Consider the following 17,993-nt stretch of genomic DNA (forward strand, 5'->3'; position numbering starts at 1 on the left):
CATCCCAGTTGCAGCAAGGCTCACCCCGGGGGAGTGCAGAGAACACCACCTCACATGGTTCGGGTGCCACGGCAGCCCTGAGCCTGCTGGCAGCGCTTGGTGTCTCAACCTTGGCTTCTTCCCTCACCATACCTGGGCCTCAGCCTCTCTGGACTGTGCACGGTGCCCCACAAAGCCATCCTTTCCCCACAGCCTCCCCTGCCATGCAGCAGGCGGCCACCACATCGTGGAGCTTGGAGCCCACTCTCTGGGCCTGGGAGGGTGTTTCTGTTGGCTCCACTTCTGCCATCCTGTTGATAAGAGCAGGCTTGGTTTTGCTGGCAAGCTTGCGTGGCCTGCATTGACTCTCAGAGAGGGTTAGAGAGGACCCCTAATCCATTTCATACTTCTTAGAATCAATACTAGATGCTGTTGTGTGGCTGACTGGTGCGTACCCACCCTTCTTGTTTTCCATTTCTCTGCCCCCATTTCTCTCCCTTTTTCTTTCTCAGTTTTTAACCCAGCGGCTGGGTACCAGACCGGAGGTGAAGTCTGGGTTTTAAGACTTGCTTACCTTGTGAGACCACAGTGCTGCTGCCGAGCAGCCACCCTGCACATCCACACTGCCCCGGCACAGCCACAATTTTAGCAGCAGCAGCACTAGTCTCTGCCATAAGGTGCTGATGGCACCCGAAGCCATCCATTTCTGCCAGCTGGATGCTTTACTCCAGCATCTCCCACCACTGTGCTGCACCCCGGCACTCTGGCACTCACATCCAGACAAGAAATGGGCACCCACCTCAACCACTGCTGAACCCACACCTGCGGGAGTGACACCAAGTACAGGGAAGATTAATTGGGCCTAAGATAAAGCGTGAAGCCAGTACCAAGCATATTAGAATAAAAAAATATTGAAAAGACCAGGTGTTGTGAACAAGATACACAGAGTAATGAATCTTGAATGTGTGAGGAAGCCAGGCTGAAAAAACCCGCCTGGGAATAAGTGGACTGGAGACGTGACTGAAAACAGTCACGAGTGTGGAATAGACAAAACAAAATACCATGTTTGTCTTCTTAGTTTGGACACTGAAGAGCTGTATAAATCTGCTTGAAAGAGAGAAGCCAGTGTACTTTCTTAATTTGACTTCTGTATGCCATGCTGATTAAAAGAATACACATAAGAGAAAACTGCGAGCTCTGCGCCTCCTTCATTGCCACACACCCCATCTTCCCTTTGCACGGCCTGCAGGCATTCACTGCTCTCCTGCTTTTATGTATGTAATTTGATGTTCGTACATGGGGCCAGGACTGGAGTGCTGCCTTTTGTGTTACTTGCTGTCAACACTCTTGAGATCAGTCTAGAGCACTTAAAATAAATAAATATATAATTTTATTTTTTTTTACAATAATAAGCTCCTTGTCACTGAGAGGCTTTTCTTCATGCATAAGTGCTGCTTCTCCACAATTTCCTTTTGTTGGCATGAGCTAAATTCCTACCTCCTTCCAGCAGCCCGACCTTGTCCTCTGCAGTTCGTGGTACATTCTCTATCCAAAGACATCTGTGAACAGTGGAGAAATTTTCCGTTGAAAAATAATTGTTTCGTTAAATTAACTTGAAAATGGCTACAGTAAAAGGTCATACTGTCTCTAATGAGATTTTTCACAGAAAAAGGGTAATACGAATCAATTAATGGAAAAATATATTTAAGAATAGAACTATAAAGCTCACAACAAACACCTTTTTTCTTTTCAACGACATAAAAAAAGAGAGTTACTTCTAATTAGAAAAAAATAACTCTCATGCTCTCCTAAGTCAGGCCAGACTGTTCACGCCCCAGTAGCAACTATTCTCGTGTAATAAATAACTAAGACAAAGAAGGTAAGGCCAAGTCAAGTCAGTGAAGTGAATACTTTTTCTAAGACTATTATATTAATACACCACCAGGAACTACTTCCCCTCTCACTGAGGATGTTTAACAGAAAGAATAAGAAGCAGCACAACAGTAATTAAATTTATATTTATTTTTTCATTAATACAGTATTCCCTTCCACACAGATTAATATAAAAATCACTCATAAGACATTAACTGAAGAGCTATGAAAATACAGTGCTATTCAATTTGTAGCTTCTTTTGGAAGACAGTCTGCAGAAATATCACTGCTGCCTACAGCATAATGAGCCTCCACCTATGGATCCAAGGCACATAACATTGTATTAATTTTATGAACCGGTTTTGACACAGTACTCGGAATAGAAATATACCACATCAAAAGGTATAAGAATTACTTTTTGAAGAGAAAGTTTATTAACAATGAGGGCAGATTAAGCTGTTGCCAAAAGATGAGTTATTCTATGGTGAAGATTAGAGTTTTGATCTCTGGGTAAGGAACCAGGAAACAGCATTTAAACATTCCTTGGAAAGCCATCTCTCCATCAGGACTTCACACTCCTTACTGTTGACTGCATGGAGCTTCTCCTTCTCCACACTTCGCAACAGTTGCTTTGTCACTGCCAAGGACTAGATGAGAAAGAGAGGAATATTAGTAAGTTTTCTGTACCTTAACGTTTCAGAAAATAGCACAATAAACACATTGGAAGTCAAAGACGGTTGTATTAACACTGTTTTAGCTTTCAGTCAACTTTTTAGCTGGAAGTAATTATTGTGTTTAATTACTAATAAGATGGAGGATGTCCATGGAAAGTGAAGCAGCAGTCCACTAAATGCTCATAATCGGAGGAGATGGGCATACGAAATTAAACCTGTTCAACTGCAGTGCCAAATGCAACCCATATTATTAGCAGTTGACACAAACATCTCTTCTTGTCCAATGTAATGTAATTCTGTTGTGACTCAAGTAATTCTGCAAAACCTAAACTAGTGAGCAGGATGACTGAATTCTGTAAAAACTAAAGCCACCCAGCGTCATCTTGGGCACCCACAGTGCACACACTACGATTAAAAACAAACCTAAGAGAAGGCATCCAAGGAGCATACACTGAGAGACTGCAAGAGAATTAATTAATTAGTTTTTAAGGCTTTTTCAGCCACTGAATCTCTGTGTACAGTGTACTGTTTTGATTTGGCCACAGTGGAAGAGAGCTATCTCTTTCCCAGATCAGCGACGGAAGGAAAATATGTTGAGCCTTGTTATTTCAATTAAGGATGAAGTGAAACCAGGCAACAGGATAGGTTTGGCAGGAGGATTGGGAATGCTACAGTCTTATAAGGTGGATAAAAATTTAAAATACTGACATTTTTTGGGTTACTTGCATAAGCTTCTAATCTTTTCCAAACTTCCTTCTGAAAAGTCATGTCAGGGAAGACTTCAGTCACAAGTCCCTGGGCGCAGGCTTCTGCTGCAGTCAACTTTTTATTGAAAAGCAACATCTCACTTGCCTATATGAAGAAAAGTAGAAAGAGTGATTCAACAAGACAGAAGACTTGAGAAATCTAACAGGAAAGGTACAGGCTTCCAAGTCACATTTACTTTACTTTCTTGCTTGTTAATGTCTGCCCTCTGAACAGAACCACAGAATAGACGATGATGGAAGAAACCTCCAGATACCACCCAGCTCAAACCACCTGCTCAAGCAGGGTCATCTGGAGCAGGCTACTCCTATTGAGTTTTAACTCCTGGGATGAAGACACCTGTCTAGGCATGAAGCCTACACACCATCTCTGCACAACCTGTTCACTAAACACTATACAAACACTACAAATTTATTGTTTTACATTCAGATGGAGTTTTGCGTGTTTGAATTTGTAACCCTTTCCTCCTGTCCTGTCACTGGGCGCCACCTTCTTTACACTTTCCCATCAGGTATTTATAAATATTGGCAAGATTCCTCCAAGCCACCTCTGCTCCAGGAAAAACAGTCCCACCTCTCTCCACCTCTTCTCGCACGTAATATGCTCCAGTGCCTTAACCATCTTTGTGGCTCTTTGCTGCACCTACTCCAATATGTCCACGTCTCTCTTGTAGCCAGAGCCCAGACCTGAAAAGAGCATGCTTGCTGTTGTCTAACCAAGGTTAAGCAGAGGGGAAGACCCACCTCCCTTGACTTGCTGTCAACACTCGGTCTAAAAGCAACCCAGGATACCACTGGCCTTCTTTGCTGCAAGGGTGCACTGCTGGCTCACGGACTTGTCCTTCAGGACGCACAGGTCATCTGCAAGGCTGCTTTCCAGCCAGTAAGCCCCCAACAAGCAGCAGTGTGTAGGATTTCTTTCCAGGTACAGAGTCATAATGAAGAGGTTAAATAAGTATTGGACCTAGTATCAACCCCTGGGCTACACCACTAATGATTGGCCAACTACTGTTGATCACCAAGAGCCTATATGTCTTTTTAAGCAGAGCTCCAATGTTGTCACATGAAATTATCTCAGAAAAAATTGTTTGCTTCCTGCAGTGACTCCAAGATTTCTAGAACACGTAGTGGTAGGTTCTATACCCCTGAATAGACTACCCTTGGTACCTGGATATTTATGAAGCATTTGCTCTACTCCTTACAGATTTAAACTCTGCTCAACACAAAACACTCATATTAACACAGGCAATAATATCAGATAAGCATCTGAAAAGATCCAGATTTTTCCTCTGGGATATCAAAAAAGCAGAAAGCTGTTCTTAGAAATAAAAACATAGATTCTGCCATTTTTTTTTTCTTTTTAAGTTACTATTATTTAGTGTCCTAATTTCTAGAGTAGGCAGAGGAAATGGAGTATGGATGAAAGACCAGTATATATTAGAACAAAATAGGTAATATAAAAGTTCTGGAAGGAATACATAAATGGATTGTTTCACATTCGCATTTGGAGGAATGGTTGATTACAAGATTCCCCCAGGCTTGTCAGAAACCTTTAGAATGCTTGCTCCCTTGTCTAATAAAGACAGCCTACCAAGACATTGTTTAAGAGTGCTCTTCTTTTCTGTTTTTAACCCTTTCTTATATCATTTTCACCCACTGCCAGAATAAAGATACAACCTTTTTGCAGTACATAAATTTTCTCAAGAAGGTGGAGGAAGCCATGAGAAATAAAACTTTCATTAGCATTGCAGCATGGCTTTAGTAGTGGTCTCTGTTCTATATGGTGCCTGTGCTGACAGAGTCATTACATTTCTTGATCTCCGTCTCAAAAGATGTGAACAGGAGCATTCTTCGAGGACTCTTGCTGTGACACTATTTGGCCTTACAGTCGAAGGGTATCAATACACAAAGGTCAGACGATCCCACGTATGGAGTAAACATCCTTACCTTGGCTAAGCCCATGATTTTTGGAAATAGGTAAGAAGAACATCCTTCTGGGCTTTGTCCAAGCTGACTAAAAGGGGTGTGAAACGTAGCCTGGAAAAGTTTAAAAAAAGAACAAAACAAAGCAAACCTCACAATAGAGTACAAGACTGAAGAATCATTTCATTTTGAAACTTCTACTGCAAGAGAGTTCACCAGAAATAAATTTGAAATGTTACCCTAATAGGCTTTAATACCATCTAGTAACACTGCTTCATCCTCTCAATGCACCCAAGAGCTGACTTTGTATAATTTAATTCCCTAATCATAACAACCTCATTGAGAAGTTACCTTATCCGAATACAGAACTTAGAGAAACTAATTTGCATGTGCAAAATCTTTATAGAAAAGCTATTCATATACACTTGCTCTAAAATTTATTATATACATAGCCCAAATAACTTAAGCCATAAAGAGCATTTTGCTTTCTGAAGACACATTAAATTTATGCTGCTCATGAAAAATTCAAGTCACCACATCTTCTTTCCTCAAATTTTATGCAAATTTAAAAAGAACCTGTGGCAGAAATGCATCACGGGATCAGACAAAACAATATCCTAATTGCAAGTTACAACTGTACTACAGAATGTTATGTTTTGACAACTCACATCAACTTTAGGCAAGGAAGACAAGAGGATTGTCTTTATTTTCATTTAAAAATATGATAGATTAAGAATGCACAAGCTGTCAATACAGCTTTATTGTGATAGAAGGTAATCATCTCTTACTCTACTGCAGATGGCCATGCAGTATGGCAGATCAATAGCCTTCCTAGCAAGAAAGTGATGTTTATGTCATCAAGAAAAGATTAGACAATATCTAATTAAGTAGCAATTTGGATGAGAATAACCTTACTGCATGGGAGTTCACAATCCTGGAAAGGGAAGAATAGACAACAATCACTCTGAGAAGGCTTTAATAAACTTGAAGTTAATAGGAAAGTTCTCAAGAAGACTAAGTGAAAAAAGAAGCTGGACTCTACAGAAACCCTCAAAGAACTGTTAACAAGGGCATACTCCCAGTTACCTGTGCCAGTGCAAGTGGAAGGTACCAACAGGTTGCCTCAGCTAAATCAGGTTATCACTGACATTAAATGCAAGTACACAGAAAGTGAAAACTATATCAAACAACTAAGTGTAAGACTAACATAAGCATGCAGAGACTGAGAAAATAGAAATATAAGGTAAAAATAAGATGCACGTACCAATGATTATGTATATGAGTAGCAAAAGGAAGTTCAAGTATGACTATGAAACCATTCAAGAAAGAAGAGTAATATTAACATAAAAAAATATTTAGCACTTATTTGGATTAAACTTCATCTATACTAACTTGTGACTGTAGGAGATATTATGCAGAGGGAGAAGCAATTAGACTTCAAAATAGTCTTAACATAAGGAAGAAGCATGAGTAAGAAGACATTATGTAATACACACAAGCTAAAGTTTGGCACAAATAACTTGGTATACAGTATACGATGTACAATAGGAACAACTGTTTAACTGGCAAATGTATAGTAAAGGATCCAGGTAGCAGAATCTGAAGAAGTTCTTGCGCTCTACTTCGCATCAGTAAGACATGACCTGGAGTGATGTTACCAGTTTGTACTACTGTGCTTAAAGAGATACAGAACAACTGGAAGAAGTTCAAGGGAATATGACTGTAGGCTTAAGAAAGCACATAAGGAAAACCAGAATGAATTATGGCTGTTTAGCTGAAAAAAAAAAGAAAAGATTGAGAGAGTGGGTACAAACCTGAGATATATCTAACAGTCTAAGTACACTGACGGCTAAGCACACTTATGGCTATTGGAAGGGAGGATGAAAATACTCTCTTCTTTAAATTCACAAAGAAGAAACAATAGGTTCACCCTGGAGCTAAAAATGATCAAATGGGAGAGGAGGAAAAGGGGGAAATCAACGATTTTTAAAACAAAGAAGAGATCTAGAGACTGGAATAGATTGAATAAGTCATGCACATTATACAAGCATATGTAACAGAGACAAGGTCTAGATGATCCTGTTAAGAGGCAAGCAGAAGGAGTTGGTCCCTTGCAACTCTATTTTTCCAAGTGTCTCAGTGACAAACCCAATCCAGCAGGGGCTTTGAAGAAAAACCTAACACAGTACTGAAGCAGGAGTCAAAGTATACTTCTGCAAGTAAAAGCTTGAATAAAATTAAGACCTTAGGTTAAGATCCACATCTGTTTAATAATCTTATACAAATGAAGAACAGAGAACATAAATAATAAGCCATATAATGGGGTTCAATGCTGTGCCTTAAATATAGCTTTTGGTTACACATTTGGCAAGTTACCTTAAAGGGAATCTTAAGTGGAATGAACTTTTCCAAAGTTACCATGGAACATAAATTACATAAAATGCCAGTAAGTGCACTTCCATTCCACGATTAATATTTTGTTTCCCTTCTCACACCTGAAAAGCACCTTGTGACCCTCATTTCACATCAGCCACTCTTTCCTTTACCCACCAATGCAGTAAAGATTTTCTAAACTGGAGTCAGCACCTTGATAATCGTGACTATAGTAGGGAAATTCCAGGCATGTTAACCCCGGGATGATTTATTCCTGTACTGGTAATCAATATTGGTGTTCCTTTATGTGATATAGAAAGTCTTTACATCTGTGTGTTCTTTTCTGGAAGATTACTCCAAACCAAATCATGTTTGCTACAGGAAGAGCCTTGAAGACTGCCTCGGGATCAGCTATGTAAGTTACTTACCCTGTCAGAAGCATATACGACATCACACAATCCAAGGAGTGTTACAGGGATTCCAACAGCTGGGCCATTTACTACTGCAATCAGTGGTTTAGGAAAATCAATAAAATGATCCACAAACTCTCTAGAGAGAAGGAAAAACAGAATGTGAGACATACATTCTAGGCTTTTCCCCCAAATATAAAAAACTTTCAAAACACATGATTATATACTGCGTAACAAATATTGTGCTAGATTCTAGGTAGCATATGTTTTTTGACTCTTTCCCAAATGAATTGACAAAGAAAATATGAACTATTTGAAATACATGCACTTAGAATCAGACACGCACATGTCAGCACAGCTTTCCTACTTCCTGCAATCAAGTTATGAAAGTACCATCTTCTTCAGCTTCAGTTACTGAACATATCTCACTAACAAGAACAGCCTTTTGCCCTGTTTATCTCTCTGCTTACATATCCATCCCAATTCCACCCACGGGATATTCATTCCCCTCAGATTCTGTTCTGCTGTGAAGTCGCACCACGTACCAAAACTGCAATGCTACCGTAACATAGAATTCCCAAGTGCTGTTCTGCTCAGGTTTTAGAAACAAATGTCTTGTTTCACTTGACAACTACTTCTCCATCCAAGTGCAAAACAGACTATCAAAATATAATATTTTTCTAAAGTGAACAGTGTTGTAAAAACTCCATTCCTCTGGCATTTCTATTTATCAGTTGTAATGAAAAGATATGCTTGTGTAATGGTAATAGTGTAGTAAATACAGTCTTCTTACAAGAGCAAGATGAAAGACCATAAAGTACACACGAGAATATGCACATCCTACAAAACACTGCAGGCTGGAACGCTTGCCAGACACCACTGAAAAACGTCTTTGCAACAGATTTGGACTGCCTGATTATCACTTTGAAGGGGCAACTGGGATCCACAGGCAGCTTGCTTAAATAAAAGCTGCAAAACTGAGTACTTTCCTTGCAGTTCATCTTTAAAACGTAAATAAAAACCATTGTGGGGTTTTTTTTGTGTGTGTGTATTTTGGATTTTCCATCAGTCACAGGTGCCTGAGGAAGAAATTCAACTTGCAAGCATCTCTCAGATGTAACTATCACATACATAAGTAAAAGAGAAGACAAAAATTACTTAAATAGGGAAGAAACAAAGATGCTGTTCCCAAAAAAGCATCTCAGCCACTCTGTCATGTAATGCCCCTGATGTCCTTGGCCTTAGAAGAATTATTTTAAAAAGCAGATTCAGACCCAAAAGTAGAGCCAAGATCTCAATATTACTGGGCAGTTTTGAACAAGCTCATTATATCTTGTCTCTATTCCAAAAAGCCTGACAGTGAAGGTATTTTTGCACATCCTGCTAGTGTGAACACTGCTGGATATCAAAAACACCATATTTTTTTCATTGCAGCTTACAAACCATACAGTCACGGTTTTGTCATTATATTCGCATGTAATTTGGAGACTAAAACATAAAAGTGAGTCTTTAGCATCACTGTACTTGCATCACATTCATCTAATTTCCTCATTTATTCCACACAATTAATGCTACTTATCCCACAGGATCTTTGTGTTTATGCACATGTAGAGCCTTTAGGCAAGTCATCTCAATAGACGTAGCGTAGCATAACTGGGTCCCTGCTGGCATGTTTTCAAACAATGCCTGCAAATTATATTTTACCCATTACAGTAACTTATGCATATATGAAATGAAGATGCTCTACTTGAGTAAAGCTGCTGCATCTTTTGCCATCTTCTCCACTTCACCGGATAGGCCAGAAGTAAAATTATTCAGATCATTTCCACTACTATAGTAGTCTCCATTTCCTGCAGATAAAACATACGAACAGCAGCAACAGTTTCTGAATAGGTAAGAGAGGAGAAGCTTCCATTTATTACATTTACAAAATAAGTTCATTCTAAGTGTCTAACATTATTACATAATTAGAGGGATTGTCTCAAAGTATACACACTACCTTATAGGATAGCTATGGTTTAAAAATAAGTTTAGACTGACAAATCACTGAAAAACAATGGGTAAAAAGCCAAAGAACAGTAAATTTGAAAGATTCAAGGGGGAAAAAGAAATTATTTTTTCCATAAAGCTGTCAGATGGATTAATAAAAAAATATTCCTTTCCCTCCATAATTGGTCAGGGGTCTTTCTTCTGTCAATTCTTAATCATTCAAATAGTAAGACGTGAGAAATACTTTTTTTAAGAAGCAAAATGGAAATGCAAGTTTATGCATCTCCCTTCATCCCCCTTCAAACCAATGAAGGTATCAAAAGTAGACAGACATGCATCTGGTCACTGGGATGTATACAGCTGTGCCAGGTTGCAGCTTTCCTGGCCAGTCCTTTCCTAAGGCAGCCACATTAAAAAACAAAACAAAACTGAAAGCACCAGTTTTTCCCATTGATCTTCGGTAAATATGCAGTGTAAACTTTCTACTGGCTGTGCTATGAATGATTTGAGTGGCTTGGTTTAGTATATGTATTACTAAATCCATACCAATGAACAGTGCAGTGCAGATGCTGTGGAGCAGAGAGATCAGCCACTCAAAAGTTATAAAGCTTTCAGGAGTATTCCATGTCTATCGTCTCATCTCAGAAAGATGTTTTGATATACAGCAAGCTTACTTGGGAATTTGAAACATCACCTTGAAAGAATTTTGCCAATTTTTGGAAAATCTTTGGTCTTTGCTAGTGGAAATAATTTCCTCACTTACACAATTCTATATTAATCTAAATACAGGTGGATAGCTTATGTCAGCACTGTACTTCGTCAAAATATAGAAGAAATTAAAGAGAGGCAGATGAAGTGTGGTACCAGTAATAACTGCTATGGCAGAATCATCTTTTCCAGCTTCTTCAAGGGCTTTGATAATTTCTCCATACATCTGCATAAGAGGAAAATCAACAAAGTACAAATATGACGCTGCATAAGGTCATAAAAAGAAGATTCACACTGACAACAAGAAACTTGAGAGACATAAACTATGGTCCTTTTAAGTACAAAAATAATTTGCATCCACAGAAAGTCAAGAAGTACATGTAAGGTATTTCTGACCACAAAGACACAGGTTTGTAATACTTCACACTCCTGATGCAAATCTGAAGGACAAAATAAGGTCCTTTAGGAAACAGACATTAAGTAGAAACAACTGTTTTTAAAACCTGATAAGTAGGATAAGTGGGCAAAATAATATATTAAAGAATTAGCAGCAGCGGGGTGATATCCCTGTTCTAGCATCCTCGCAGGTGTGCAAGGGGATGATCATGTTTTCAACAGGATGGACTTGCTCATGGAGATAGCTACGGGAACTAGAAGGCTGTCTGAACACACACACGACAGTGCTGAGCCAAAGTAGGCTGCACTCGTGCTTTGTTAGACATAAGGATACAGTTAAATCTTGTATCCACAAAACAGGCTGATCTTCTTGCACTTTGCCATTTTAGTTTAGTGGAGACTGTAATCCTATAGTACGTATGAAAAAAACCCCAAAGACACAGAAAAGCCCACTCTGTTAAATTTGAGCTGAATGGTTTAACTTTGTACCGGAAATTTATTGCTTAGGTTGTCATTAGAGTCAAGATACTAAGCCCTCATAAAATTCAGACCACCATACTTCAGTCAGTTCTGCTAAACCTGTGGTTATGATTCATTAAAAACTTAAGTAGCTCATCCAGGAAACTAAAAATCATGAATCTTCCCAAGTTAGTTTCTTTACCTTACGGCTGATGGCATTTTTCTTATCAGGTCGGTTAAATATTATCTTTGTGATATTGTTTTTGGTGGTAACTAGTATTGTTTCATAGCCACCATGTCTGCTCTCATGTGGAGAATCATCTTTCTTCTGGTCAGCAGATTCTGCAGAAATCAGACTTGAGACAAGTTCAGTATATTTCTGCCTGGCATTATCCTGCAAGAAAGAAGAGAAAATAAAAGAAAAAAATCCAACTATGCAAGGTTATCAAAGGCTGAAATGGAAATCAGTTTGTTACGCTACTCATAAAATGGGTGCTTGGGGCGGGAGACACAATTGTGCTTCAGGACAAAAAAAAAAAAAAATCTCAATCAGAAAGCACTGTAATTAGGATGAGAAGAGCAATATGCTGCAATTCAAACACTGCAGATAGCGCATAAGGTCATGTGGAAAGCAGCAGCAATGGATTTTCAAAATACAAGTACATAGATGCTTAGGATGATATTTATTTTGTTGGAGAAGTGCCCCCATCTACACCTAAGAATACCAGAGAGACCTTTGTCATATTTCCAGCACTGACACATTTCTATAGATCCTTCGTTTCTGCTTTTCAGCTGGACATTTTTCCAACAAAATAAGTTTTTATTTTAGAACACGTGCACTGAAAAGTGCTGAAATGGTTCTATGACATTCTAAAATTGCTTGAAGACAGTAGTTTCCATGTAGCATAAACATGACATGCAAAAGCCCCCCTGTTTCTACAGTAAGCAGCGATTTAAAAGAACAGTAAGTTCTTGGTTGTTACAACCTATTTTCTTGAAAGGATAATATACTTTGAATAATTCCACCATCCATAAGTCTATAGCACATGAAATTGTCTATTCCCTCTCCACTATAATTTTAAGAGTAGATTATTTTCCTTAAGTATTTCTTGGCTATTCCTAGAAGCTGTAGAGCCATCTCAAAACAATAATCAAACAAAAAACCAAAACACACCCCAAAAACCCCAAAGCACCATGAGACTATGTTATGTTCATGAAATCATGCGTGTTTTCTTTTAAAATAAAAAAAATGCAAAAACTACTTGCTGTATTATGTAATATCCCCAAACAACCTCCGAAACTACTCCTGAACATCAGGCCTAAATGCAGCAATGACACAGCTGGTTTGTAAAGCTTATGTTTCTTTCATTTAATAGTAACTGAAGAAATGTGCTAGCTATATGTGATGTCAGACTTAGTACAGTTTGCATGAAAACAGAATGCTTATGTATCTTTTCATCTGTATTCTTCCTGCTCTCTTAATTTGAAGTAAAGATTTCTCTAAAGGCTTAGAAAGGTATTAAAGATGTCAAGATATACTGAGAAAGAACGAAGAGAGGCTCTCAATACACCACTTTTTTCTAGTCTTTTTGTCAGTGTCATAAGAGACTGACTTTTAAAAATAACAAAGTTATCAATATGCTGGATTCAAAAATTTGCTCTTTTTTTTGTAAGAATCGAGAAGCTCAATCCATCTTTCTTAAAGGGAAGAGCAGAACAGAACATAGTGTAGAAGACAATATATTTTTTGAAAGGCAACACATATGTAAGATATCTTATATGGGTACAAGCTTGTAGTAATAATGCAGAACTAGGTTTACAGAGTAAAATAAAACCAAAAAATTGAAGCAGTGAAATGACTGTATAACAGTGCAAAATGTTTTGTTTTCTGAAGCAGAGTGACTAAACTAGCATATAGTATGTTTAGACATCAGCTATTCACTTACAGACCAGGCATGTCAAGGAAGAGTAATCTACAAATGAAGTGAAATTATAGGTATTGTCACCTGAGACAAATTGCCAAGGGAATTCCATGCATCCCACTTGGCTTTTTTGACAAAATCCAGCATACTTGGTTTGGGAGAATTGCAGGGACCTTCAGTAGCCTGAAAAGAGAGCGAAACAAAACTTATTTAAATCTCTGATGAAAGTTCAGGTGCCTTGGTAGAAAAGATGATGACTTGTAGGAATATTTATCTGGTCAGGATACAGAATTCGTCTGAGAGAGAAGGAATATCTAGAGGTTGGGCAGTTTATACACCATGAAGTTTTCAGTGTCTGCTGTTTCCTAATACCCAGTGCTGGGCTTTCAGAAGCACTTCATCAATATCACAGAATCACAGAATAACCAGGTTGGAAAGAGACCCACCGGATCACCGAGTCCAACCGTTCCTACCAAACACTAAACCATATCCCTCAGCACCTCGTCCACCCGTGCCTTAAACACCTCCAGTGAAGGTGACTCAACCACCTCCCTGGGCAGCCTCTGCCAGTGCCCAATGACCCTTTCTGTAAAGAATTTTTTCCTAACGTCTAGCCTAAACCTCCCCTGGTGGAGCTTGAGGCCATTCCCTCTTGTCCTGTCCCCTGTCACTTGGGAGAAGAGGCCAGCACCCTCCTCTCTACAACGTCCTTTCAGGTAGTTGTAGAGAGCAATGAGGTCACCCCTCAGCCTCCTCTTCTCCAGGCTAAACAACCCCAGCTCTCTCAGCCGCTCCTCATAAGGCCTGTTCTCCAGCCCTTTCACCAGCTTTGTTGCTCTTCTCTGGACTCTCTCCAGAGCCTCAACATCCTTCTTCTGGTGAGGGGCCCAGAACTGAACACAGGATTCAAGGAGCGGTCTCACCAGTGCCGAGTACAGAGGGAGGATAACCTCCCTGGACCTGCTGGTCACGCCGTTTCTGATACAAGCCAAGATGCCATTGGCCTTCTTGGCCACCTGGGCACACTGCTGGCTCATATTCAGTCGGCTGTCAACCAACACCCCCAGGTCCCTCTCCTCCAGGCAGCTTTCTAGACAGACTTCTCCCAGTCTGTAGCACTGCATAGGGTTGTTGTGCCCCAAGTGCAGGACCCGGCATTTGGCCTTGTTAAACCTCATGCCATTGGACTCAGCCCAGTGGTCCAGCCTGTTCAGATCCCTTTGCAGAGCCTCCCGACCCTCCAGCAGATCGACACTTCCACCCAGCTTAGTGTCGTCCGCAAACTTGCTAAGGGTGCACTCGATGCCTTCATCCAGATCATTGATGAAGACATTGAACAGGGCTGGACCCAGCACTGAGCCCTGGGGAACCCCACTTGTCACTGGCCTCCAGCTGGATTTCACACCATTTACCACCACTCTCTGGGCCCGGCCATCCAACCAGTTTTCCACCCAGGAGAGTGTGCGCCTGTCCAGCCCAGAGGCTGACAGTTTCTCAAGCAGAACGCTGTGAGAAACTGTGTCAAAGGCTTTACTGAAGTCCAGGAAGACCACATCCACAGCCTTTCCCTCATCCAATAGCCGGGTCACTTTGTCATAGAAGGCGATCAGGTTAGTCTGGCAAGACCTGCCTTTTGTGAACCCATGTTGACTGGGCCTGATCACCCGGTTCTCTTGCATGTGCTTCATGATAGCACTCAAGATCACCTGCTCCATGACTTTCCCTGGCACTGAGGTCAGACTGACAGGCCTGTAGTTTCCTGGGTCCTCCCTGCGGCCCTTTTTGTAGATGGGCAAAACATCAGCCAGCCTCCAGTCCACTGGGACTTCCCCAGTCTTCCAGGACTGTTGGAAGATGATGGAAAGGGGTTTGGCCAGCACATCCGCCAGCTCCTTCAGTACCCTAGGGTGAATCCCGTCCGGCCCCATAGACTTGTGACTGTCCAGTTGGGCTAGCAAGTCTCTGACCACCTCCTCTTGGATCATGGGAGCCTCATTATGCTCCTCTAGCTCCTGGGTTTGTACACAGACGGAACGACCCTCCTTACGACTAAAGACTGAGGCAAAGAAGGCATTAAGTACCTCGGCCTTTTCCTCATCCCCTGTTACTGTTGTTCCTTCTGTGTCCAATAGGGACTGTATGGTCTCCCTAGTCCGTCTTTTATTATTTATATATTTGTAGAAAGATTTTTTGTTATCTTTCACTGACTTGGCCAATCCAATTTCTAGCTGAGCTTTAGCCCTTCTGATTTTTTCCCTACACAGTCTCACTTCCCTCCTGTAGTCCACCCAAGAGGCCTGTCCCTTCTTCCAGAGGCCATAAACATTTCTTTTCTTCTTGATATCCCTCAAGATCTCTCTATTCAACCAAGCTGGCTTTCTCCCCTGCCGGCTTTTTTTCCGGACCACGGGGATGGCTTTCTCCTGAGCTGCTAGGACCACCCCTTTGAAGAGCTCCCAGCCCTCCTGGGCTCCCTTGCCCTTGAGTACTATCTCCCATGAGACTTCACCAACCAGCCTGCTGAAGAGATCAAAGTCTGCCCTCTGGAAATTTAATGTTACCGTCTTGCTAACCACCCTCTTCACTTCACCTAGAACAGAAAATTTTATAATCTCATAATAATATGAGACACCAGTTTCCAAAATGCCCATGCATGTTAAAATCTCCTATCTCAAGAACTGCGGAAGTTCTATACTTAAAAGGATAGTTAAAGACTTAAACCGTGTGAACAAAAAACCCATTGCATAGGATCTATTAAGCTGGTTCTTACTTCAAAGTTGGTGCTAGTGTAAGCAAGGGTGTTGGACCAGTCAAACCACAAGACTCTGAACTCTCCTGAAGTATTCTATAATCAGATTTCCTGAAGAAAAGTACGCTACTGGAGTGAAATATTTCAACTGGGAGGCAGGAAAGGAAATACATTTATGAGCTCAATATTATTAATTAGTAGAACTACCTTGAACAGTTAGTTGTCTAAGTTTTTATTTAAAGGAGCAATTGATTGCCTTCTTCAGTATAACAAGCCACAGCCTGTACTGACACAGCAGCCAATCCTGATCCACCAATACTTCCCCAAATACCAGTAAATACTCTGCTAAGGACTTGAGCTATATCTACAAAGGTCTCCTTCCACGTTGTAGTAAAGAATAACATTCACTGAAAGTGTAGAGGAATAGTTCCTTTAACTAAAAGACAAAAACCAAAAAAATCTCTAGCACATAAACCACTACAACAACTAGGCAAAAAAAAAAAGGACGAAGAAAACCCCCAGAAATCAGCCTTCAAATATCAATACAATTATATTATATGCTCAACAGACTGACTGTAGATACAACAAACTTAAGAGGAAGCATGTTGTATACTTTTGTTTCACTAGGCATAAGCCATTTTCCAGCGCTGCATCAAAATATGCTATATTCCATGGAAAGCATTGCACAATTAATGTTATTTGGCTCTGTTTCTTTGAATATAGGTTTGTATTCAAAGCATAATTTATACAATGAAACAGGTTTGGCTTCCCTCAGAATTCAGGCAGGGTTTACGGGGCTGGCATTTCAAGAACAGAATTTGAGCGTCTGGAATTAAGAGCTTGCTTACACATGATACATTTGAACAACCCTTATTTTAGGTAAATATTTTACATGCCCATCCCCTCAGATTATAAATGCCCCTTATGAAAAAAGTTAAATCAAGCCTACCTGTTTAAACAAAGCGTAGAGCTTCAACTTAGTTTCATTCCCAGGATCATTTTTCAAAAGCTTCAGTTGCTCTTGAGCCTTTTCAAAATCTTCCTGGCTGACTTGCATGGTGGCTGCAGTTACGTGCAGGTGAATTGCTGGAATGCAAACAGCTTGTGCCCGCCTGTTAGTAATTGGGAAAGAAATCCCATTACTTGGTTTTTGTATAAGACTATAGGAGAAACAAGCATGCTGCTTCTTAAATACGTTTAAACGAAATGTAAACCACTAATTATTTATATCTGCACTGATTAAAACAGCAAAAAGCAAGGTAGTGAAAAACACAAGAAATTAACTTTAGAATTCCGCTTTAGCTGCAACATAATTAACTTTTGGAGAATGTGATATTATCTCCCTTAGCATGTAAAGTGCTGGACTTAATGCTGCCAGATGACAAAGCAACTACACAGTAATATCACAGATGATCATATACAGACCACTAAACAGCAGTAGCAGTAAACTAATGTTTTGCTGTTTCTGGAACAAATCAGAGTCCTACAGGTCCTGTCCATAATAAGCAAATAAGAAACACAACATTTTATTAATGACTTAAATCTCTGCATGCAACACCAACATCTTTATATGTCTTATGAACCAAAATAAGTACGCACCCTGTTTTTCATGATCTTTTCAGGTTTGCGTGCTTCTACCTAGAAACACTTTAATCAAAGCCTGGTTCTCCAATCAGGGCAGTGTAAGTGAAGACTAATTTCAGAATGTACTTTGGAAAAAGACTGGCTGTAAAACAGCCTGTAGATACTTTAAAAAAGGAGATGTCAAAAATATT

At 40.0% G+C, this 17,993-nt stretch overlaps 1 protein-coding gene across 4 annotated transcripts in view; it reads right to left on the reverse strand.

Annotated features, from left to right (window-relative positions):
* Positions 1-1,982: 1,982 nt before the first annotated feature.
* Positions 1,983-17,993, reverse strand: part of ECI2 (enoyl-CoA delta isomerase 2) — a 33,584-nt gene continuing 17,573 nt past the window's right edge. For all 4 annotated transcript variants that reach the window (XM_069853579.1, XM_069853581.1, XM_069853580.1 and 1 more), the window contains 9 exons: positions 17,168-17,330; positions 13,554-13,652; positions 11,750-11,941; positions 10,849-10,918; positions 9,743-9,845; positions 8,014-8,134; positions 5,237-5,326; positions 3,234-3,377; positions 1,983-2,498 (listed from right to left, as the gene is read on the reverse strand). In XM_069853579.1, coding sequence (XP_069709680.1) covers positions 2,343-2,498; positions 3,234-3,377; positions 5,237-5,326; positions 8,014-8,134; positions 9,743-9,845; positions 10,849-10,918; positions 11,750-11,941; positions 13,554-13,652; positions 17,168-17,330 — 1,138 coding nt within the window. In that variant the 3' untranslated portion in view covers positions 1,983-2,342. The remainder of the gene's footprint in view (positions 2,499-3,233; positions 3,378-5,236; positions 5,327-8,013; positions 8,135-9,742; positions 9,846-10,848; positions 10,919-11,749; positions 11,942-13,553; positions 13,653-17,167; positions 17,331-17,993) is intronic.

The sequence above is a fragment of the Phaenicophaeus curvirostris genome, chromosome 3, assembly GCF_032191515.1.
Source record: "Phaenicophaeus curvirostris isolate KB17595 chromosome 3, BPBGC_Pcur_1.0, whole genome shotgun sequence".
In the NCBI taxonomy this organism is placed as follows: Eukaryota; Metazoa; Chordata; class Aves; order Cuculiformes; family Cuculidae; genus Phaenicophaeus; species Phaenicophaeus curvirostris.